Source organism: Rhea pennata, chromosome 2 (genome assembly GCF_028389875.1).
Source record: "Rhea pennata isolate bPtePen1 chromosome 2, bPtePen1.pri, whole genome shotgun sequence".
NCBI lineage: Eukaryota > Metazoa > Chordata > Aves > Rheiformes > Rheidae > Rhea > Rhea pennata.
In genome coordinates, this window is record NC_084664.1 from 155,540,169 (window position 1) to 155,563,685 (window position 23,517).

Here is a 23,517-nt window from a genome sequence, read left to right on the forward strand (position 1 = left end):
GTTAGCACTCTGCCCACTGGAATAATATTCCTGCAGGAGGAATGCAGAAGTCAGGCATTTCTTATAACCACAAAAGTTTCCTTTAGCATAGGCTACAGTGCTGCAACTCAGAGCAGTTCTATTTAAATATGCGTTCTATTTAAAATGTATATAGTTTGTAAAAATATTTATTTTCTTTGATATTTTCTTCTGCTTCAAATGTAAAAAAGAGAAGGGTGTCAAATGGACTTTAATTTTTCTGTTTTCTCTGCCTTTTATGTTCTTCTCCTTATATCCTTCTTCCTCACTTATGAGAACATAATAGACATCATATGGATTAAAAAAATAAAAAAAAAAAAAAAGAGAAAAAAGAAAAGAAAAAGGAAAAAACCCTATTTTTGGGGCTTTAAAATGTTTTTATGAGGTTAAAAAGCAGCACTTCCACCAAGGTGCTGTTCACCCAGCTCTTCACAGCAGAACAGAGCCTGTGTGGGGACAGGAGAGGGGTTACAGAGTGGGATCTCTCCCTACCATCGCAGCATCATGGCCATGTTCAGCGCTCCCTCCTGATTTATACCTTCCTCGTTTCAGTTTTCTTATTCCTTCTACTGGCCTAGCTTGCAATAACAACTGTAATTGAGAGTACTCTAACTTATCTTACTCTTTAATATGCTTAACACTTCTTTCATGTTATCGGGCACAGCAATGTTTAGGAAGAAGATTGCTACGTCCCATCTTTCTCTGGAGACAACGTTTCTTATGATGCCATCTTTCTTTTCGGCTTTGTATTGGTTTGAACACGTATTTCTTCAGTAAAACCTCTAGATTCAACGATGTGCAACAGTAGTAGTGCAAATACTCTTCTGTTGGCAGTATCAGTGGTTTGATGATAGAGCTGGGGTTGATGATGTTTGTGAGGTCTGTTGCATTTGCTACAATGTAGCAAAGTACAGACTTGTTTGGCTACTTTTTCCTTTATTAGACTTGGATTTCAGTTCAGCAAAGGTACATATAAAGATGAAAGTGAATGGTGACTCCTACAAATCGTCACAGAGTGAGAATACAAGAGATGTGAATGTCTCTTTGGCTGAGCTCTTTACTAGATGGATTGCTAAAATAATGGCAAACTCTTGATTTGGAATAGTGAACAATCTGCATGGATTTAAGACTGAAAAGGAAAAAAGAAACTCTTCCTGTGTTCAATATTTTAGGCTGCTTTTAAATTACTTTGTATTTATCCATTTTTATTACTTTATCATAATTATAAATAAAAGTAATATAATTATTTACATGCATGAGACAACCTCATAAATATCCTTTATTAAACACAATTTAAAAAATCCTTTCAATGCTTTTATTACAGTTACATTACTTGCAAAAAATTAATCAGTGTTTTCACATCATTTTTACAATGCCTTGGAGGAAAAAGCATTTCTAGGAAACATCTGGTTAATAGCTTGTCTTGTTACAAATATTTGCAAATAATATATTGCAATTTGATTTTACTCACACTGAGAAATGAGACTACTAAAACTGTCTTGAATCTTCTGATTTGCAGTAAAATTCCTCAGTACTCTAGACAGATTTACAGATGTTTGTAAGGCATTTTTGCTTTAATGCTGGAAGAACAAAAGAAAACTGCACTCAGGACATATTTTACAAGAAGGATATTAAAAACTGACAAGAAATTTAGGTACTTTTTTTTTGTTTAATCTGTTAACAAAATCAGCATCAGATAAAATATCTGCCTAATAAAAGACAGCAGATACCCTGTGGAGGTCTACAACTTTGTGTTACACATTCATAGTGGAGTGTGTAGAAATATAAAGAAAAAATATACTTACTGTGGGAGTAAGCCACTCTTTTGACTTTTTCACAGACATAACTGGCATTTTTCAAGAACCAGGAATAGTATTCAACACAGTACCTAAAGATGTAGCTGAAGTTAGGGGAGTAATATCTTGTTAGCTTTCGTAAATTTATCTGTGTCTATAGCATGCTGCTAATATTGCACTTTGAACATAGAAATAAAGAGCTAGATTCTGACTTCACTTTAGATATTTGGAAAAATTTAGCTGAGCTTTATTCTCTCGTAGTCTGAGCAGTGGAAGTCAAATCAGGCATCACCGGATGCACTGGGGACCCCTTCGGGACTCACCCAGTGTCCTCAGGCTCTCAAAAATAAGCCGTGCTGGTTGAAAATTGTCATTTGAAAAAGCACTGCGGAGCATTTAAGGAAGGTAGAGGAGAGGGAAACTGGTGCCAGATTTTACCTCATGGCTTCCTTTCTTGAATATCTGCTTCGGCTAACGCAGAGGCACAGCTGAAAAAATCTGCACAGCTCCATGAGGCAAGGATTTATCTTCTGCGCTATAACAGTGGCAGGAGGCGAGGACACCAGGGACTCTTTGAGGATTGCCTGAGGACACCCTAGAAAAAAATACAACTCTGAACCAGTTCAAATACTTATCATAAAAAAAAATTATTTCAGAGACTTCTCTGGGCTGGGAGAAACACGCAGATTACTAAACTAATGTAAATATCTTAAAACCAAGTCTGAGCGAGAGAGATAATTGGAAAAAAAAATAATAACACACATCCTGGGAGTTATCTGAGCGAAAGCACACATATTTTGTTAAATTTGTTACCAATTATCATTACTGATTTGTTACTTAAATTTATGTTGCTTTTACTTAGCACATATGTAAGGAACAGCTTTAAAAATCTAATTTATTTATTTACTTTTTTTTAGGTGCAGTCTCAAATAGCACTGATATGTCTGTTTTCCACAGTGCAACACTATGAGATGAACAACAGCACTGTACTCTTATTATATTGATATTGTACTCTTATTATAGTTGATATTGTGTGTATACATGTGCCACTTTAATGCAAAAGACATTTCCAGTTCCACCTTCTTCCCTGCACCTACCCTCTAAATCTGAATGCTGGATTACATTTGACAGGGCTAATAAACAGACTCTTATTGCTCTCTTCATATCTTTTTTACCCTCATTAACAAAAGAAATATCATTTATACAAAGGTTCAGTCTTTCTCTTTGTCCATCTCACCAACTGTATGTCACTTTTCCCTCTTTTTATTTTAGATACTTTCGAATAATCAGCTAATTTCAGCCCAGTTTTTAGAGAATCATGAAGATAAATGCATTCCTAGAGGTTTCGTGAAAACTGACAAGTAATCAGCAAAGAAAAGGTCAATTTTTGCATGCACTGAAAGGAAGGCAGAGATAATTTGTCCATTTTATTACAAGCTTGACAGCAGCCAACTGGTCAATCAGTATTTTTTACCTCCAAGTGGCCACAATTAAATTTCTCTAGATTAAGAAAAGATGTAGGTTAATGGTGTCCCTGGGGGATTAAAACCATTTCCTCCTCTCTTGAGCAACTAAAGGAAAAGTATCTGCTTTATGGTATTTATTTATTGGATCTCACTCCATAGTCAGCAGCCAGAGACCAACATCTGCACTCCAAACACTCCATCCAGCCCCAAAATGCAGCTGTGCCAGGCTGCAGATACTGTAATGCCACAGAACAGGTGATGGCAGGTGATAGCAAAATCCTGAACTGCTATGTTGTTTTTTGGTGTGAAACAGCCTCCCGTTTGCCTCCCTCTCTATTATAGAAAAGAGAAAAGAAGGCAAGGTGAAAATGCAGGAAAATGAGAAAGGATAACGCAAAACTGGAGCAGATTTTAATTTTTCTTTCTCTTTTCTGCACATTAACAGAAACCCTGGCAATTGCCGTTGTCCTGCCTTCTGCAAGTCCTGTCACCCATCATGTTGCTTCTTGTGCCTACTCAGTCAGCTAGTAATTGCATTACGCTGGGGAAGTGTCAGCAAAGAATTGCACTTGCTGGAAAAAAGAAGAAAAAAAAATAAAAATTAATGTTTTCAAAGGATACCTGGGCACAGCTGAAATAACCACCTCTCCTCTGCTTTTTTACTAGCACCGCTCTGAAGAGGAGCTCCTGCGCTGTGTGCGTCTCACTGCGATGCAGCCACGGGTTTGGGGCGGCGCCTGGGGAACCCCAGCATTGCTCCGGGAAAGCTCGCTCAGCTCTGCGTCTCTCCAGCCCCTCAGACAGAGGGCCGTGGGGAGACCTGCAAACGCTCCAGATTTCATGGGAATCAGCCCTGTCCTCAAGGAGGACAGAAGTTGGCTGAGCGTGTGTGGGAGCAAAGAAGGCATTGCTCTTTTCCCAGCGACTCCTCAGAAATCATGCAAAATCTACGTGTGTCGCATTTCCCCCTACGCAGATACTCCAAAACTCCCAAAGGGAGGTCTCACCTATGCAACATCACAGAAAGCGTCAGCAAACCCGCCAGAAGGCTGGAAGTGATATGAAGCACCCTGAAAAATAAGAAAACTAAAAAAAAAACTAAAAAAAAAAAAAAAAATCTCCCTGAAGATGCAAATTTGGGGGCTGTAAATCCATAACCAGGGGCCATGCTTTGAGGAGCCACATTTTTCCCAATCTATGACTCGCTCTCAGAGGCAGCCACCAGGCTGGAAGAGCAAATGTGGCAGCAGTGTGCCGGTTGACCAGCTTTTTCATCCATGTAACTAACAGCCAGATCTGGCCCAGGGCTCGACATGCTGCCTTAGCTGCAGGATATAATCCCCTTAGACAGCATAATTGCATTTCCAGGTTCAAATGTCTTACATGCTTTACAGTTTTGGGCCACCTCATGTTATATGATAGGAGAGGTTATGGAGGTGAAATTCGGACTAATGAAGTTCTGTTGAAATAATACTCAACGTCTTGTCGTGCTGACAAGAGGTTTAATATAAAACAGCATTCAAGGCCAGGAGGAAAATAAAGGCACTGCCAACCTGAAAGAGATCGCTATGAAACTATTTCTTTTCTGCTAGGCACTCGCCCAAGGTAGCAGAAATCATGGAGAAGTAACAGACAGACATTTGCAGCTCCCAAACTCATGGACACTGCAGAAAACTGGCCACCAGTTGTGTCCTGCACAAATATCAGGCTTATTCAGTCAACGAGGGGCCAGCGGCAGCCTCATTTCTCTTAATCTTAGTAGTTTTGTGTGAATATCACTAGCTTTTGTCCACTTAACTGCATTCGACACACTTTGATTTTTTTCCATTTGAAGGTAATTAAAAATGACTGCTTTTTCTTTTGCTTTAATAACTGCTCTTCATGTTAGTAACTGAACATCAGAGCATACTGGCGCTGAGGCTTTAATTTGAACTGTCTATGAAAAGGGACATTAGACTTGCTGTGAATAATTAAAACATACAACACACCTCCCTGCTAATAATTTCGAAGTTTCCACCGAAATGGGTATTCATTATGCTGCTTAACAGGTATTTACACAAGCTTTGTGCTTTGCCAGCAGAAATTCAGCCTCATCTAAATGCAAATTTAATGACTGCCATTTCAGTTTTGATTCATTTATGTGGGAAAGAGAAGTCAAATAAAAAAGTTAAAACAAATTGCTTTGATTTTCATTTATGGCTATAATTTCATTTTAAATTAATGTTGTATTTAAATAATGCTGTATTTGTGTAAGGCTTAAATTCACTTTCAATTAATGTTGTATTTAATTTTGTTTGGATTAGTATGTATGGTACACTCACATCACATTGTGGAATTCAATTTTTCGGTGCTTCACAGTACTTTTTATTTCTGTTCTGTAATAAATTTCTACTGTGAAATTTCTTTTTCATATCCACTTCATGAATTCCTACACATCTGGGTTGGAACAAAAAACAAGTTTGAAAGTAGAAATTTATTTCACAACAGACTATTCTTTTTTATCCAACTTGAGGCAATCAAAACAGGCAAGATAACTCAGGAACTACAATTCCCTGTGCAGAGCGTTGGTCTTGTCTATTCGTATTTACCACACTACTGCTATAGGCAGACAGTGATTAGTTTTTGCTGCAGTAAAAAGGCTTTTCCATCAGTAACTGAATATCACGTTTCTCTGACACTGAGATTAAATTTTGCTGTCAGTGAAAATGAATGTTAAGGATACCGTGTATAATTCAAACTTGTAATATCTCTCCCTGCATATTGTAATATGCACACTTGCATATTTTATTGGTTGTCGTTAAAGAAAAACCACTTTTGTGATCTAAGAAACGACCTGGATTTCAAAAGGTGTTGCCGAGCCTCAGGCGGGAGCAGCAAACTGGATTTGCTGTCATTATGGTCCTACCAAGCGGGGCCAGGCCATGGGCTGCAGCACTGTCCCACCATCCTCCAGACTGCCTGGTTCTAAATAGGATTTTAGCCCCAACCAACTGGTGCTCTCCTGACCATTGCCTGGGCTGGCGCTTGGGATGACATGCCAGCAACTGTTCCAATAAACTCTACATGGATGAGGCCAGTCTCTTGGTGGGGTGAGGGACAATCAGACTGGGCCACTCGTCACCAGAGCCAGATTATGGGCTTTGCTACCACTTTGGTTTCTTAGCTCCAGCCAAAGTGTTTTTTGCCAGTCTCTTAAATCCTTCTCTTTATGGTGACTGTGCACTGGTCATGTGCTTTAGCAGAGTGGGTAGGGCTCTTCATTGCTTTGAGGTCACCACTGTTTCATTTTCTTTCAGGGTGCCATGACGTATATGCAAGTTTACAGACTCTCTCATACTAGTTTCTGATAAAGAAGCATTTACAGAATCACAGAATCACCTACAGCATGTTAGGGTTGCATCCAGGCAGACCTTGAATAGCTCCAGAGAAGGAGACTCCACCACCTCTCTGGGCAACCTGTGCCAGTGCTCCATCACTCTCACAGTAAAGAAATTCCTCCTCATATTCAGGCAGAACTTCCTGTGGTTCGGTTTGTGCCTGTTGCCTCTTGTATTTAGGTCCTCTCCGTTCACTGCTCTCATCAAAATCCATGTTTTCTAGCCTTTGCAAAGAGGGTCAGCTTCCAGTCCTAACTTTTCTAGGTTTTATACAGTTTTGACTATCAGGCAGCAAGCGGCGCATTAAAAAACTGGACTGTACACACTGCAAGTGTAATCACAGAATCCAACAACTTTCAGTTAACCAGCTTTTATCTAATCTCCAAGCCAAATTGATCTGCAAGATATGAAGAGATTTTTTTTTTTTTTTTTTTTTTTGCATAATCAGTTCTTGGTGGACAAGATTTACCTTTTACCTTAGCACGTTCCTCTTCTCCCCATCAAGACAAGAAGGAATAGTTCATCTTAAATTGTCTCCTGCACATTATCAAGAGTGTCAAGAAATGAAAATATATTCATATGATACGATACTGACTCATTTCCTTTGGGTTTTGGATGTGTCATACACATCCTATGCATGTCATAGGAGCTAACACAAGGACTGTGAGTTATTTTGATTTCCTTAAATAGAAGTGAAATGAGAGAAAGCTCAAAATAAGATAACCGGCTTCTTATCATCATTGTTCAAAAAGCCGCTTACACGAAGCACTGCTGCTTGGCTCAACACCAGTGAGTCTCCTCCTTGGAAACAGATCTCCGCAGATGTTTCTACCGCTGTACTCTGAAGCATCCTAGGCAAATCTTTCCCCTTCTGTTCCTTGCCTCTGCCTTTTTTGTGGGATTTCTCTCATTGTGTTTGTATGCTCAGTTGATGCTTTTACAAAACTCCCTTTTTTTTGAAGGCTGATATTTTTAGCTCCAATAACATTACCGCCCTCTGAGAAGGGATACCCCGCTGAGTCTTATGCTCTCAAACATTTTGGGTTTTGATAGTATGATTTTTTAATTTTTTTTCAAGGTAAGCAACCCAAGATCTGCTGATAGACTCAGCTGAACAGAACAGGACTGGTAATTAAGAAAAACCTGATCAGAATCAGCAAAAGCTTCAAAATGTTGGCAGCACAAAATCCTCACTCTAATTTGCTGCAATAGGCAACAACAATAAATCCAAGGGAAAAAGTAAATTCTACCAATAAGTAAGCAGTGTTCTTGCTCACTGACTTTGTCAGTATTTCTCATGACAGCAAACTGGAGATCTGCAACAGGACAGCTGTCTCTGAGACATACATGCGTATCTGCCCCTTAAAAATTCTTTAGGGACAAGTAAAGGTGTGTTGAAAATCAGCAATGAGCAAATAAATGGAAGTTAGTATTAAGAATGTCATTAGAAAAGGTGAGATTAGAAGGGAGTCTGGGCCAAAACTTGGGCTTTAAATCTCAAAGGGAGACTTAAAAATAGCTTTAGGACTTCCAAAATGAGGACCTGAGGCTTGTCTGCATTGAGCCGGGGAGCTGGCTACATCCTGGACACTCTGTCAGTACATTAGCATAGAAAGACCACAGGGATGCATTATCTAACTTCACGGACAAAGCTGTTGGTGATGATCAGTTTTTCACATTACTTCTCCTGTTTTGACAGGCTAACTGTCAGAAGCAGAGTGTTTAGGAAATCATATCAAAGACTCATGATTTCCTTTGTCAAAATCGGAACAGTGCAGCTTTTTCTACGTATTTCCAACTAATCCATCAAAAATCATAAAATCAGTATTTCTCTTTGCTGTCCTTGCTTACCATCCCTCAGAATTTACAGACCCTTGTTTGTTCACATTATCATGCTTTTGTTCTGTTCCTTATGTATCCAAACATCCATTTGAAAAGTATTATTTGACATTTCAGTTCTTTGAACAACTGGAGAGCTCCTCTGTTACTGTCTGTAAGAACAAATCAAATGATACTAAAGGACCCCTGTAATTTAACCGATATATTACCACTGCATTACCCAGCACCTAGGTTTTTTACATCACACAATTGCTGCACAACACAAGCACTCAACGGACTGCTCTCCCAAAATGACTTCTGATAGACCCAGCCACAAAGTTAGAATTATGCTCCCACTTCCAGTTTAACACTCACATTTCTCGTTTCAGCATAGTCTACTTCAATGGTGGGATCGAGGACAGCCTCTTCTGACAGCATCCCATGAGCTTAGAGCCAAAATAAGGTCTGAGCAGCCAAACTGGCATATATTGGCTGAATGGGGCTTAGAACATAGTTATAATGCCAGAAATGCTGGAATTTAGCCACTCATTTAGTCTAGAAATAGAACAGGATTTCTTTTCTAGCCCTGTTTTCAAAGGATATATATTGCTCTAACTTCATGCACTATGGGGATTTTCAGACTGATCTTAATGATAACCGTGGAATTTCTCTTCCTAAACAGTTACGTTGTGTGGAGCACACATCTTTATGATCACATTATGAGCTGAACACAGCTGACAAACACAAGCTAAACCCCAGTCTGGAGTATAGGCACCTACTTTTTGCCTGAATGCCAATATTATCAATTAGAATTTTCTCCCTAAATAGAGTGGAAATATGAACTCATAATAATACTGAAGTGCTTCTCCATATAAAAATACCAAAAATGGAACATATACACTACATCTTTCCAAAGCTCATATTCATGGAGCATGTCTCCTAGTGGTCTCCAATAAGCTCCACAGTTACAAATATTTTTCTCCCTCCCGCTCATTCCTTGAGTGCCATAGGTTTAGCAGAAAGTGTAACTTTTAATCAGGAGCCACCAAATGCATGCAACTTTCTTCAGCTGGTCCTTGCCTGCAACATCACATCGTTTAGTTTTCAGGTTGATCACTTAGAGTGAGGACACCAGCCAGGGAGTGCAGCAGCCCTGTGGGGAGCTGGCACTCTGTTTTTTCACGCAATTGAAACGAATTGTAGGGCATGGTGGTGCCCTACAACCAGTTTTGAGGTGCCCTATAATTCTGAAGTATTGTTGGACTTGAAAAGCAAAATGATACTTGCTGTAAGAAAGCAATAAATCACAATTCCTCATTCCATCTGCCCTGTGCTGGGATTTTTTTCTCTTCTTTGTAGTCAGTTAACTCGCTGTAGCAGGGACTGTCTGCACTGTACAATATTTAGCCAGATGAGACACAGTGGTAGCTATTATCAAAGCACTATTTCACTTGTCATAAATACAGTTTGCAAGAAATCTGTTCGAAGACTAATTGCTGGACCTCATGTAAAATATGGCACAGACAGGAACATATTACAGCGGCAAGATTAGCTGCTTTGCATTTTCATAAGTATTTACATAAGCATAAGAATACCGGTGTACAGAGACCCCGTATAACAACATCTTGGAAACAGTACCCGTGATCTCATTTTCATTTACCTAAGCCTTGAAGTTGCTATAGCAAATTCAAAACATATTGCAGCAAATGTGTAATCTAGCCAGATTCCTGCCAGTCCTTACTTGTGCAGGACTGGCGAGCAGCCCCAGAGTACCAGGTGATGCCATTCCTTACGCAACAGGAGACAGTCGTTTTGCACCTGCCCTACCACATTTGCAGAGCAGCAGGCCTATGTATCACCTATAACGTTTTTCTTGATAGGCTGTGAAATAGCGCGGGGCTGAGTAAAGCGGGATTCGTACTTTGGAGTAACTCCACGCCGTGAGCGAGGTGATTGACTCATGTTAACATCTCATAGTATAGTACTGGAGCGTGGAGCTGCTGGAGAGAGCCAGCAAGCCCCTGATCCCTATCCCAACTCAAAAAAGAGAAAAGGCTAAAAACGTCACAAAAACTGTCCGTAGGCAAATTCAAAACAGACTTCTTCAGTTCCGGGAAGGACTTTAAGTGTTGAATCCCATATGCCGCTAAATCTGGGAGAAAATTTGTTTTTTTCTCTGTTTTCTCTGTTTAATATGTTGATTGTTGGCGATTTCTTTCCTAGATGTTTAATTTCTTCTTGCACAGAAAGCATCTCTGTAGCGTGTATCTGTGAACAGCGCTGCAGGGATCAGATGCCTGTAAACCAGGGTCACCTTGTAGGCCTCACTGTTCAACCATTTTGCCATTTGCCTTTACTCTTCATGAAGTAAAATAAGTGTACGCTTTCCAAGGGATGCTGCAAGGGGAAATACTCCGGAGCATTTTACTCTGCCCTATGATTTATCATTCTGACTTTGACTTGCTAGCGCAGAGTGCTGAGACTGCAGGATGGCTGGGACTTGCTGCTGAGATTTATTCCCATTATACTCCTAAACTTTGCAAAACCTGGAGTGAGGATCGAGCTTGGTCTGAGTCACTGCCAGCCCCGGAGCAGGGGCTGCACTCTTTCAGAGTCCACGTGCCCTTTTTGGCATCTAACCAGGATCAGTTTTTCAAAGCATGTAGTTGCTTATTAAATATGTGTAAATGTATGTTTATTACCAACCTAAGGATAGTAAGTGGACGAGCACTTCAGCATAAATTTACCAGGCTGAGCTCTTAAAACCTAGCTATTCATGCTTAAAATTATGAAGCGAGTTATTTTCTGAAAATCTAGTTGATCCTTCTTTAGCCTAAGAGGAAGTTTACAGTTTTTAAAATTCAAGGTGATTCAGGGAGATTTCTTGTATCAGGGGTTGAGTTAACCGTTTTATCTGTACCAATAGGAAAATTTAAAGCATGATGTACTCTTTTGGAATAAATGGATTTTAGGATTATCCAAAAGCCAATCATGTTAAAATTAACATGTGAAGTGCATCTGTTAATTCTATATTGATAGTATAATTTGTATGTTAAATCTGTGAATGACACAAATATAAGCATCAATCCATTTGATATATATATGTGTGTGTGTGTGTGTGTGTGTGTGTGTGTGTGTGTGTTTTACATATATAAGGTATAATATTAAGTACATTAAAAATGTATGTTATTTCTTCATTGAGAATGGGTGTTTTGACAGACTTTCTTAAACAATACTATTTTTGCCACATGAGGTGCAAATACTTACTGGCAGCTGAATGAAGTTTTAGTGCTACATCAGGCCTGTAGGGTCGTGCAGACAATCCTGAGGAAGATAAATCTGAAGGAAGGAAAAGACTATAAATAGTCTTGACATCATAACAGAAACAAATGAGCAAATGAAAGGTTGTTTGAAAAAATAACATAAAAAAATGCTGAAGTCACAGAGCACTAATAAATACGTATATAGACACTGATACGTAAATATATTCACACTCTCCTGTTTATACAGGAGTGTGTGTATATTATCTACAAGGAGAGACAAATGTATTGTTTTCTCTTTCAGAAATGTGCCAACTGACATGCTTTGTTGTTATCCTGGATCAGTCTCACCTGGCTCTGTCTGCATCAGTTTACTTGTTTCTTGAGCAGGCCCGGGCTGTGTCCAAAATGCAGACATTTCAGCTATGGAAACAGAAAGACACATTCTTCATTTCATTTGGCATATTTGTTATTCATCTGCCCAGTGCACAGAAACAGCCTGCTATGCAGTAGAGAGATCACCAGCTGCAGTACCTTGCACGCTACTTCCAGTGACATGTAAAAATTAAAGGATGAAAACTGAAGGATAAAAGCTGTGCTTTATTAGATCTCGGAAGGTCCATCAGCTAGCAGAAAGCAGACAAGGATTTGAAGAAGGTATGTTTAGTGGAGACCTACAGAAGCAACTCCATGTTGCTCTTTCTCAGATCTGCTCCCTGGATTTGGAGCAAAATGTGGGCAGAGACCTAGGTGGCTGAGATGCGTGTGGAAAAAAAAAAAAGAGTCAAGACATAGAGGCAGCTTCCCACAAAAGCATAAAAAGTGACAGGAAAGTCATTATAATGTATTTTAGCACTTCTGCAATAATGAAATTGAATCAGTTGCAGCACAAGGGCTTTGAGGCACCCCCAAAGTTTGTTCTGTTGAAGGTGAGGCACTGTTGAAGCCAAGACTAGCAATCCATCTGCCCAGATTTCTGAGCAAGTTTGGAGGAATGGGGACCTCCTGAGATGCTACCTTGTGCAACACATCTCAACTCTCTGCCCAGTGCGGTCTCCTTATAGAGCAATATCTGGTCGCCATAGCTCATCTCCTGAACTGCTAGTTAATAGGGTTGGGTGGCAGAGCACCCTGAGGGGGTCTCTTAGCCACCCTAGGCACCACAGATCAGAAACCACAGCAGCAGGTAAACTTGTGAAAGAGAAACTAAAATACACTTTTCTGGATGAAGGGACTTATTCTAAGAGGATCTGTCAAGAAGTCTCCTTTCTACCTGCCGGGCCTTTGCAAGAAAGGGTCTTTCACCCAGTTTGGATGTGTAAATGCAGATACTTTTGTGGGTTGCTGAGTAGAGCGAAGAGCTCCTGCCGCTGCCAGGAACCACAAAGGACGTTACGAGTGGTAAACCATGTCTCCACCCTGAGACCTAGTTTGGGCTGCAGCCAGCTGGAGCAAAGGGAAATGGAGAGCCCTCCTCCCCCTGCCCGGCAGATTTGGGTCCCACTAACTTGTGGCCAGCGGGAATGATGCGGGAAGGACTCGTCGGTGCGGTACTCACGGGCTGGTGCTGTGGCCGTGCTCTCCACAGTGTCTCCAGCTGTGCCGTGCAATTTCCAAACATCCCAGTTTTCCAGTGATGGAAACCCCGATCCTGTTGTGCCAGCTGTCTTGGTCCATGATGGGACCTTTGTAGGAGGGATTTCCTCTCCCTTCAGAACAACTGGGATCCTCGTAGCTGGGGAGAGATAGAGGCGCTGGCACTCGCAACACACGTTGGATGCCGGTGGCTCATGGCCAAGCTCACGCACGCTCTAGGGCACACTAATGTCAGAAATGCACCCAGAGAATCCCCTCTGTTCCCTGAATGCTTTCACTGGTAGCTGACTGGCAACCTTCTCATTGCATTTTAAAAAATCTGTTTTTCTCTTTCTTTCCATGTGTCAATAAAGTTTGAAATTTTAATTGACAACATTTCAGCATGTGAGTTTCCATAAACAAACAAAAAATACATTGTGAAGTGTTCTTTCAAAGCTTTCCTTATTTTTTGCCTCCCTCCAGAAATTATTCTATTTCCTAAACTACTTCACTGTGGAAGGAAGAGATGAATGCCTTTGCCTATGTGAAGGGGAGCTAGGAGGTACTGAAGGACAGATGCTAGAATTTGAGAACTGGTGACATTTTGTGGTAGAAATGATAACTGGGGTTAGAAAAGATAATAAAGGTTTGTATGAGGTTTAAGAAATTAAACCCTAACTAGGGTTAAGAAATAGCACCCTAACTAGGGCAACATGGAAATTTTGCCGTTGATAGATGCAGTTGCAGTGAGTAGAGGTACAAAGTCTAGATTTGAATTCATCTTTGCTTCCAGTACATGGAAGTGAGTCTAAGGCCTTAATTTTCCAATCTCAAAGTCATTATACTAGCACTCTTGTATCTTATAGCTGAGCAGTGAAGATAAATGCACCAATATCTGTGAGATGTTCAGGTCCTCACAACTGAAGATCATATAAATATCACAGACAGATAAAGAAATAAGGAAAAAATGACAATAAGCAAGGAGAAGAAATAGTGTGAACAACATTTTTCCTGATTTAATGCCACCAAATATTTTTTATCTATTTTTCTGACTCCTTAATAAATGTCTTTTGCTAATGAAATGGCAATGAAAGCAATCAACCAGGCTTTTTTTCAATATTTTTTCTACCCTCCAGTTATCCAGGGCAGTAATGGCCTCATTTTCTGCTCTTTAAGGTAAACTTTTCTCTTACTCTGTATTTGCAGGTCAGCCTTATAGTGTTTGTGCTGCAAATCTAAGCACTCAGCTGTCAGTCAAAGAGAACAGGAGTCAGAATACTTGCGCACTTTCAGATCTCCACATGTGTTCTGTTGATGGATCCATGGTTTTGTTTGCATCTTCCTTTAATTTCATGAAACTTGAAAAAATCGAATCTAGATCTTTGAGAGATGAGAAAATAAGGTGCTCAGTATCCATAGCATATTCAGTGTGACAAAAAGGAAAGGAGTTGGATTCTGGTATAAAAGGAATAGTAGCTGTCTTTTTTAAAAGAAAGATATTTTTGGCAAACTGCCTGCCTTTGATTTGTTTTAAGCAGGAGGGCAATGTCAAACACCTTTTGGCATAGGTGAAATTGCCATTGATTTCACTGTTTGCCTGTTACAGTCAAGCAATCAAAATGAGAAATATGCACCAACTGCAGTGAGAGGTCCTATTGGAAGCACAGTTCACTCTGGCAAAGCAATTTTGGGTGGAAGAACCATGCAGCATACTGGCTAAGTATATTTGACCCTTTTCTGATGGTAACTCACATAAAGAGATTATTCCCACTGAGACCTAAGGGATTTATTCTTTTAAATCAAAAGAATTACAGAGTCTCCTCAGTCCAGGACTGAATTCCATGAAAGCTCTGATCCCATGAGAGAAGATGTTGTGGTTTGGGGTGCAGGATCCAAAGAATCAAAAGATGCATCTTCAGTTTCCATTTTTTTTTCTGTAATTTCCAATTTTTATGTTAACTTGCATATCTCTCAGATCTTAGAGAGGAGATATTTATTGGTCTAAAAATATCACTGCTTCACCCACTTAGGAAAAGTTTGAAATTAAGTGGCTAGGGGTTCATTGCTAAATATCTTCAGATGTAGTCCCAGAGATAGTCTTTTTTGTCCTATCCACGTCTTAAATCCCTTTTATACCCAGCACTCAGGCTGTGGTGTCTATCCAGCCACAGTATGGGTTCACTCATCTCCACAGTATGGACAAGAAAAGGCTCAGCCTAAACATAGCACCGCCGTGTCATGTCACCATCGCTCACTGCCTCACACCCATGAAAGTACAAATTGCCTTGGGAAATATTATCCCTGTCCGCTTCTATAAGGCTTTCGTATCCAAATGGAAATATACATTATCTAACCTGCCTAATCTCAAGAAGGGAACCACAAAGTCTAGTTGGGCTTATAAGAGGGGACCTTTGACTACGGCTTCAGTCTATGAAGAAGGATTGGAGCAGCTCACTAGCTGCTCCTCCAGTCCGCTCTCTTATTTCCAGGGCTTTCTGAGCAAAATAAATAAATAAATAAAATAAAATAAAATAAAATAAAATAAAATAAAATAAATAAAAATCAAAGCAGTAAGAGCAGTAAGTCTGAATCACACTTTCTGAAATACCAGATCGCCCACAGTTTCCAATGAAAACAAAGGTTTTTGTCCTTTCCTCCAATAGAAGACCCCACATTTAATAACTTGAAGTTTGTAAATTTTACTTATTTTTCTGTGGTGAATATGGAGTAATATATGAAACAGTACATTCATTGCAAGTGCTGTCTGGACATGGTTTTCATTGCTGTTGCTATTTACTTTTATTCCTCAGGAGGTACTTACCCTGGTCACCAGATGTGTTACTGGAAATCGTGTAATTAATAACAGGAAGCTTCTCTAGTATCTCCCAAAAAGCAGACAGATTTCTCCCTGCAAATATACATGCTTAAAAATATCACAGAGCTCTTGCTCATGACGTAAGCCATCAATGAGAGCCATAAGGCAATATTTTGGGTGGAACTTTTTCACGTTTACCTGTTTGGCCTGTTATCATGCAGATATAGATACAATCTGAATTGTTGCTCTGACTCACTGCAAGGGAAACACATGTAAAACAGACACTTGCTACTAGTTTTCACTATACATTGTTATCTTCAGTAGCAGAAGACACAAACTCAGAATAGTATGTGGCTTCTCAATCGGCTGAAGATTTTCCATCATCCATTTTGACAAAAGCTTAATCCTTTATCAGAATGCTGTTTTTCTTAGAAAGCCAATAATAGTAGAAAATTTCAATCTCTTAAACACAAAAACAAACATTTCTACACATTTCTTCTGAAAATAAAAGGTTTCATTGGATAAATACCACATGATACTTTCCAGGAACCATTCCCATCTGTGAACTTGATGTCTGTCTAGACTACATGTTTTATGAGATTTCAAAACTCCAAAGAGAAGGCTGCCCTATTTCATAAAAAGTTAGCCAGAAACCTCAACCTATGCAGAAGAATTGGAGCAGAGGACACTTATATGAGGCAGCATGAAGTCCAAATGCTAATATTTCAAGGCAAAATATTTCTATTTTATTAAAATTCTACATTACAAACATTCTTACAAGGAAAAAAAAAGCATTTCATCAAAATATATAGGCCATAATTATTTTGATGAAGTCACAATTTCAAAACATATCAATATTCAATAATAATTCATCAAATTTTCAAACAAAATAAAGATAAGCATGTAAGTATGTATCTCTTTCTGTCTTCCCCCCCCAAAAAAAAATTATACATGGTGTATAATACCAGTGTGTTTATATATTATGTAATGTATGCATACATGACATACTATTATACATACAATAAAACATTTTATATATGTATGTATATTCTTTTCCTGTAAGGGGACTGTTTACAACTCTAATCCACACTTTATAAGATAAATGCTGAGGAATAAGCAGGAGAAATCATAGGCTTTTATGCATGAATAAATGCCACAAACAAGAATGATAAGAAGAAATGCAAACCTGAGAGAATAGAAGTAGACTTGAAAATTTCTGTGAGATAACTAGTGGAGTTTCCAATAATATCAACCAGTAAAGCTGTAAAATCTAAAAGACAAACAGAGAAAGTTCATAATCCAAAACACATGTTCCACCATCCACGCCAAGTCAAAAAATTATTTTTTCTCTGTAATTGTATTTTGGATATATATTTGTGCATAATAAGGCTTAAAATATTTTAAAGTTAAGAACATTTTTACTGAACAGGAATGGGATTAGGAAGTCACCTGAATACTCTGAGGAAATGTGAATGAATGATGATATCCAAAAAATCACTGATGTTCAATTTCCACTGCTCTAATCACCAAGATATTCTGGATGTGGGTCAGAAAGATTAGGGTATCTCTACCATCCTCCTACTATGACTAAGTGATTATGTAGCAAGGATGATAAAATGACTGATTCCAGAAAAAGCCACAGAAGTCATTGCTGCTTTAACGAGATGGTCATCACGTGCAACTTGAAGAATATGAGGTCCATTCTCTAGTTGCTGAGATATTTTTGATATCTCACGATAATCAGCCATTAATCTAGAGCACTGAGATTTATTCTGGAATTGTAAATACTATGAAATCAGGCATGTGAATGGATATTAGGTGAAGAATTTACCTACACTGCATTAAACAGCTCTGTGTAATTATTAATCCTTACTTTTCACTCCTGTTGGGATCACTGAAGGTGTTGGAGGCACCAGTGTAGAGAAAGCCCTGTCCATACCCTGTGAGTTGCCTCCAGACAGTGAAAATGATACTGAATGGTGATAGAGCAGTGGCTCTTCGTACTCCCCTGAGGAAAACGAAGTCTTTCCCACCAGGGTGAACCATGCTGCTCACTTGACGGACAGCTCCACTCCAGGCTGCGTGGTTGGGTGCAGCCATCTGAGGCTGCCTTCATCGAGTCTCCCCAAAGGGTCAGAGCATGAGTAATGGACACTGGCCTCGATATGGCAATGCTACCAACAAAAATAAAGTCTACAGGACTGAGGTTATAGCTTTCAGCTCTAACAAAAGCATTCAGCCTAGGCACATTCAGTTGCTAACCTTTCCTGTGTACCCACCCGTCAAGTCATTTGTCACATTGTTCAAGCAGTAGCAGTGATGCATAGGGAACTTGCCAGGGTCAACATTTTTCAGGTTAGAAACTGTAGAAAGAGACAGAGAAAATGGATATCTTGATGCATGCCCTGTGCAGGAGAAAATGTTTCTGAGCAGGGCAAAGTGGTAAGGCACTCACTGTTATAAATGGTGACTGACACTTTGTGGAAGGCAAAAGAGCTGTGAGATGTAACGCTCAGCAAGGAGAAAAAATTTTTGGTACCTGCAGAAACATATGCCAACTGATATTAGTGGTTAGAACAAATTATGTGAACAGAATGTTTTGACTCTTCTCATTTTATTTCTAAAAAACTCCTTGAGGTGCTGATATTATACAGCTGCATGAGACTGAATTCTTTTTCATTTCCTCTGCGGGAATGATCATTAGTATCACCTTTTTTTTTAATTCTAGCAAGCAAACCTGTACTGCATCATAAAGCACTTCTTAGAGACATCCCATAAGTAATTATATTGTGTCTATATTTAAACACACTAATTTCTAAAGACTTTGGGGTAGATGGCTTTCTGCATTGTAAATGTGCAAGTGTAACTTGCCCGGAGAGTTAATTTTTGAGGCTGACAGCATGCATTTATGGCTTTTTCTACTAACACTTCCTTTATCTCATTCGGGGCTGAGATTCGTTAGTCACCTTACCTTTGAGTGTCGTGTCCAGCATGCTGTTCACTAGCCCAGTCAGGTTAATAGCAGCCAGATCTACAGACTTCGCAGGCAGCTCTGAAAAAGAAGGGATCTCTCTGAGCAGCTGGCCGCATGACAGAAATGCTAGGGAAAAGCCATTAATCCCCTGCTTGTATATGGCTTCAGGTGACAGAGGTGGAGCCATTTGACAAAAAGCCTCCGGAATGGGAAAACGAAGTGAACAGGCTGTGTATTGAGTCACACAGAAGAAACTCTGGTGAGAAAATAAAAAGGCCATGAGTGCAGAGAGAAGTCTGAAAAAATAATAAAATGAAGTGGGCAGTGTAATGGTAGACCAAGATTTAGGTAGGACTCTAAGTGATATATTCCTTTCACCATGGCCTTGAGCAGGCTACCAGAGAGCCTAGCAAAGTCCTGACATTTGGTGCCCCCTCGTGCTGGACAACGTGCATTTACTTAAAAAGAACATTAGATCTCTCTTTGCAAATCACAAATAGAGATAATATCTGTCAGTTTTCCCTCTTTCCCCAAGCTATAGAATTTGAATGAAAATGGAGGTATTTTGTTTTCTCAGGTGCCCTAATGGCCGTATTGCTACCAGAACGAAGAATTAACTGTAATGGAATCACATTTTTATTTAAAAGATGCTTTCTTTCTATTAATGTTGCTTATTTACTTTTCCCAAGTCAAAATTTCCAAAGACACCCTTTTACTTTCCTCCCACAAAGACATAAAAAAGCAGAGCAGTATAGTGTTGGTGTGTGTGAGGAGGAAGGTCTATGTGTGTGTGTGAGAGAGACAGAGACAGACAAAACATAATGGGAAAGAAAAAGAAGCATAAAAAACTAAGATCAGAGCAAAATTGAATTTGGGGGAAATCACCATTTTCCAGTGATGTTGCTATTATTTGTAACTGTTTATAAACCAAGCATGTTTTAAACATGCACATGCAGCCCAGCCCTTTTTGTGCTGTAGAAATCACCCCAGATTTGGGAAGGGTTTTTGGAAGGGGACTGGAGTTGCACTCTAGGACTGGACTTGTTGTTAGCATAGAAGAAAGAGAAAGGAAAACAGAAGGAAATGGAGAGCTGGGATGGAGTGCAAGGAAAGAGAGAAAACAACGTTATAAGTTTCCCACAAGTGTGGATGTTGATCTGGGCCAGGGATCTGGGCAATCCTGAGGAGGCACCTTGTCTAGGTGAGGAACCATGGCAAGAGCAAGGGCTTTGAGATCACAGCTTCTGCTGGAGAAGGGTCCATCCCCATGCCCAGTACAGTACCTCGAGCTTGCATTAACCCCTTACCTGCAGTAGCCAGCACTGCCACATGCTTTTCTTTCTTGTTTTCTCTTCGTAGGCATAAAGCTATGAAGAAAGAGAAGATTGAGAAACAGTTTGCCTTGAGCTGGCAAGTAACTCCCAGCTGAGTTCCTAGCCTGGGTTATTTTGTTGCTCTCATTCATATCTCAGAAATGGATGGACATAAGCACTGCAAAGCAGGCCACAGAGTATCTGTAACAGCAGTGGATCAAGCACCTAAGAATAAGAATGTCCCAGAGGACCTGGCAGCTAAAAGAAGAAAGCAGTTTAAATAACAAGGCTTGTGCTCCTAATTCAAGAATCAAAAGAAAAAAGCAGTAACAAGCAGTTCTAGAAGTCTGAACTAGGCTTGCAAACACTCACTGTAAGGTACGTAGTATAGTAAGGCTAAACTTAAAGGAATTGGCACTGGCTGTGTGCGTGCTGGTTGCTCAGAGCATGCATTTGATCGAGTACTGCTCACAAGAAATGTGCTGTTGCGAGAAGACTGCAGAGGGACTCAAGAGACTGGACTCGCTTCCTGGGATTTCTCTGTGGCCAATGAAGGCAAGAAGCAGAGTGGCGATTTAGGCATCACAAGATGAAGTACAAGAGGTTCCCTATCCCATCAGTGGAGCTGAATGCCTCCAAAATCCAGAAGATTCCCTAAATGAGCCAGCTCTAGGAAACGCTAAACTCCCAAGCCTCTCTGATGCTTGAGCTTCTCAGTCCATCCAAGCTCCTTAGTGAAAATCCTCCCCTGAGAGCTGGTGGTGAGGAGGGCTCACAGCAGTGATGGTGATGCCCACCTCTATGTTATCACCTAATGGGCAGAGTTCTAATCAGGGAGCAGGAAACTTGGGTGTAATTTCTTCTTCAGTAAGAGGAAATCTGCAAGACTGGAAGCAGAAGAAAGAAGAGACGTGAGCAATTTGCATTGAGGATGAAGACACCTGGGTGCATGTCCTTAGTCTTACAAAAATCTTTGCCCTCTGTAGAAAACAAATTCTGGTTATATTTCTCCTCTATATACAAAAACAATCAAAGAAAAAAAAATGAGGATAATCCATGGAGTGGAAACTGCAAATTATATCTCCTGTCCTTGTGTGAGAGGCCGTTTTTGAGATTTGCTCTTTACAAAGACACCAACGAGTATTTAGAGTATAAGGGCACCATTCCCTCAGCTTAGGCATGCAGTGCCATTTGAGATGCGTCTGTTGGCCCACATTGTATGGGCAGTGTTGGCCACTTGACATGCTTGTCCCACTACTGGTCAACAAGGACTAAGGCATTATTTTTATCCTATACCCAACATTGTTGTTGTCCTTTGAGCATCTCAGATTATGTCAGGCAACTGTATTAGCAATATTTACTTACTGTGAGCTAAATTGGAACCAAAAAAATCTGCTTAAACCTTTTCTATCTTCCCGTATAAATCCTTCTCACTCCAGATTCATATCATAGGAGCCAAAAATAGACTTTTGCCATCATCTGCCCTGACCTGCTGCACAGCACAGGTCCCAGAGCTCCAGCTCATCAGTCTTGCCTACATAAAATGAAAAGCAAGAGAGAGTCAAGTCTCCTTAAATCCCTTAAGTGTCACAGATGTGAGAATAGGAGAATCATTCTGGCTGTGGGAGCAACTGAAAGAGAAATATTTTTTGTTATTCCCAGGGGAGTGCCAGACCATAATATTCAGCCTTACCTACACTCCAAACCACAGAGAGACACAGAAACCCCATGTACATCTTCACTGGCACATGCCAGCAGCACCACCGCATTATGGATTCTGACTTCCAGTGGTTTGGCTGCTCTAGGAAAAAGAAATATTACTTTGGTGTTGTTACGGTTTGCAATATTGTGTGATTTTGTTCAGCCCTGGTCCCAAATGTGGTCACAGGAGAAACACTAACCCTCTGTGATGCTGAGAGGAGACTGGTGATGTGAACAGCAAAGAACCAGAAATCCCACAATCAGTACTTTTTAAAATTATTTTTTATTTTTGTGACAGTCTCAAGAGCTTAGCATTTAATTCATGATTTTTGAGTCCTACATAGCAGGGGCTTGGGTGCCACTTGCGAGGCCATCTACACAACTCTCCTTCCTCAGGCACGATGAACTGTGCTCGCAGCACGGTGACAGATCATGTGCCTACACCTTTCCTGTTAACACAGGATAAAAGTTGCTTATGTTTGATTTCAGGGCGATACCAGTCCAGCTTGCTGCATCAGTTTCTGCAGAGTTGATGCCTGCCCAGCCATTCCCAGTCTTGTATTTCCCCAAGTAATTGTTCTCACCGAGTTGCGTGCTACATTACCTTACCTAGTTCCTCGGGAGAGGTTAACAGCGCTCAGCCTTTCAGACAGGGATATGCTTTCCAGGCTCCAAAGATTTCATTAAAGATGGTCAGAAAAAAAGATGGAAAATCCTTGCTACCTGAAGTGTTTCCTCCCTTTTTGTTTGGAATATCAGAAGATGCCAAATAGTTACATAATTGTCAGTGTGTGAGGGATTGTATGAAATTACTGAAAAAAGTCCAGTTCATGTCAACCAGCACCTCTCCTTGCTTGTGCAAGCACACAACAAACCATTATATTGAAGAAAATACTGTTTTATTGACAAGCTATTATCCATATATTTAAAATAGTTCTCATATTTAATTAACTAGAGAATTATAACATCCTGGAAATAGCTAATTTGCATTGAACAGTCCCAAAGAAATTGTTCCTTGAGATGATAAAATTTTACCAAGCATTTCTATGTGGGAAATGCCTACATTAGCTTGTCTGATGAGTGTGTAAATGCCAGCTCTGAAATTTCAAACAAAGCTCCAAGAAGCTTTTTGAGTGGTTCATCCTATCTGTTCAGTACAGCTGGCTAATTTTTCTTCTCCAGGGATATTATCCTAGTAGCCATATGTAAGCAAAGGAATACCTGCATTTTTACCCCAGCCTAAGCCTATATTCATCCACAGTTTCTGCGGAGCTCGCGTGGAAGCACGAGGATGAGCCTGAGGGAAACTCTTAGCCAAATCTCTCTCCATAGACCTCATACATGTTTATGTGGGCTGTGCTAATATGCATGGGGAGATTCCCCTGCTCCCCCATCAAAAATCCT

General features: G+C 40.0%; 1 protein-coding gene across 1 annotated transcript; it reads right to left on the reverse strand.

Moving 5' to 3' along the window:
* Positions 1–669: 669 nt before the first annotated feature.
* Positions 670–22,181, reverse strand: HHLA1 (HHLA1 neighbor of OC90). Its single transcript, XM_062568568.1, has 17 exons — positions 22,106–22,181; positions 20,407–20,466; positions 19,097–19,177; positions 18,581–18,664; positions 18,405–18,488; positions 17,312–17,395; positions 16,324–16,380; positions 16,132–16,218; positions 14,598–14,690; positions 13,294–13,470; positions 13,162–13,171; positions 12,626–12,630; positions 12,087–12,158; positions 11,743–11,814; positions 2,253–2,409; positions 1,749–1,906; positions 670–911 (listed from the first exon to the last, which is right to left on the reverse strand). The coding sequence occupies exons 1-17, from the start codon at positions 22,179–22,181 to the stop codon at positions 670–672; spliced, it is 1,599 nt and encodes a 532-aa protein (XP_062424552.1).
* Positions 22,182–23,517: the final 1,336 nt, after the last annotated feature.

Excerpts from the sequence above, each read along its gene's own strand:
- HHLA1 (XM_062568568.1), bottom strand. The coding sequence starts at position 22,181 with ATGCGGTGGTGCTGCTGGCATGTGCCAGTGAAGATGTACATGGGGTTT. Across the intron at positions 16,381-17,311 it reads GTCTACTTCTATTCTCTCAG|TGAGTCAGAGCAACAATTCA; the intron begins GTTTGCATTTCT and ends TTTCCCTTGCAG. Across the intron at positions 14,691-16,131 it reads TAACACATCTGGTGACCAGG|ATCTAGATTCGATTTTTTCA; the intron begins GTAAGTACCTCC and ends CATCTCTCAAAG.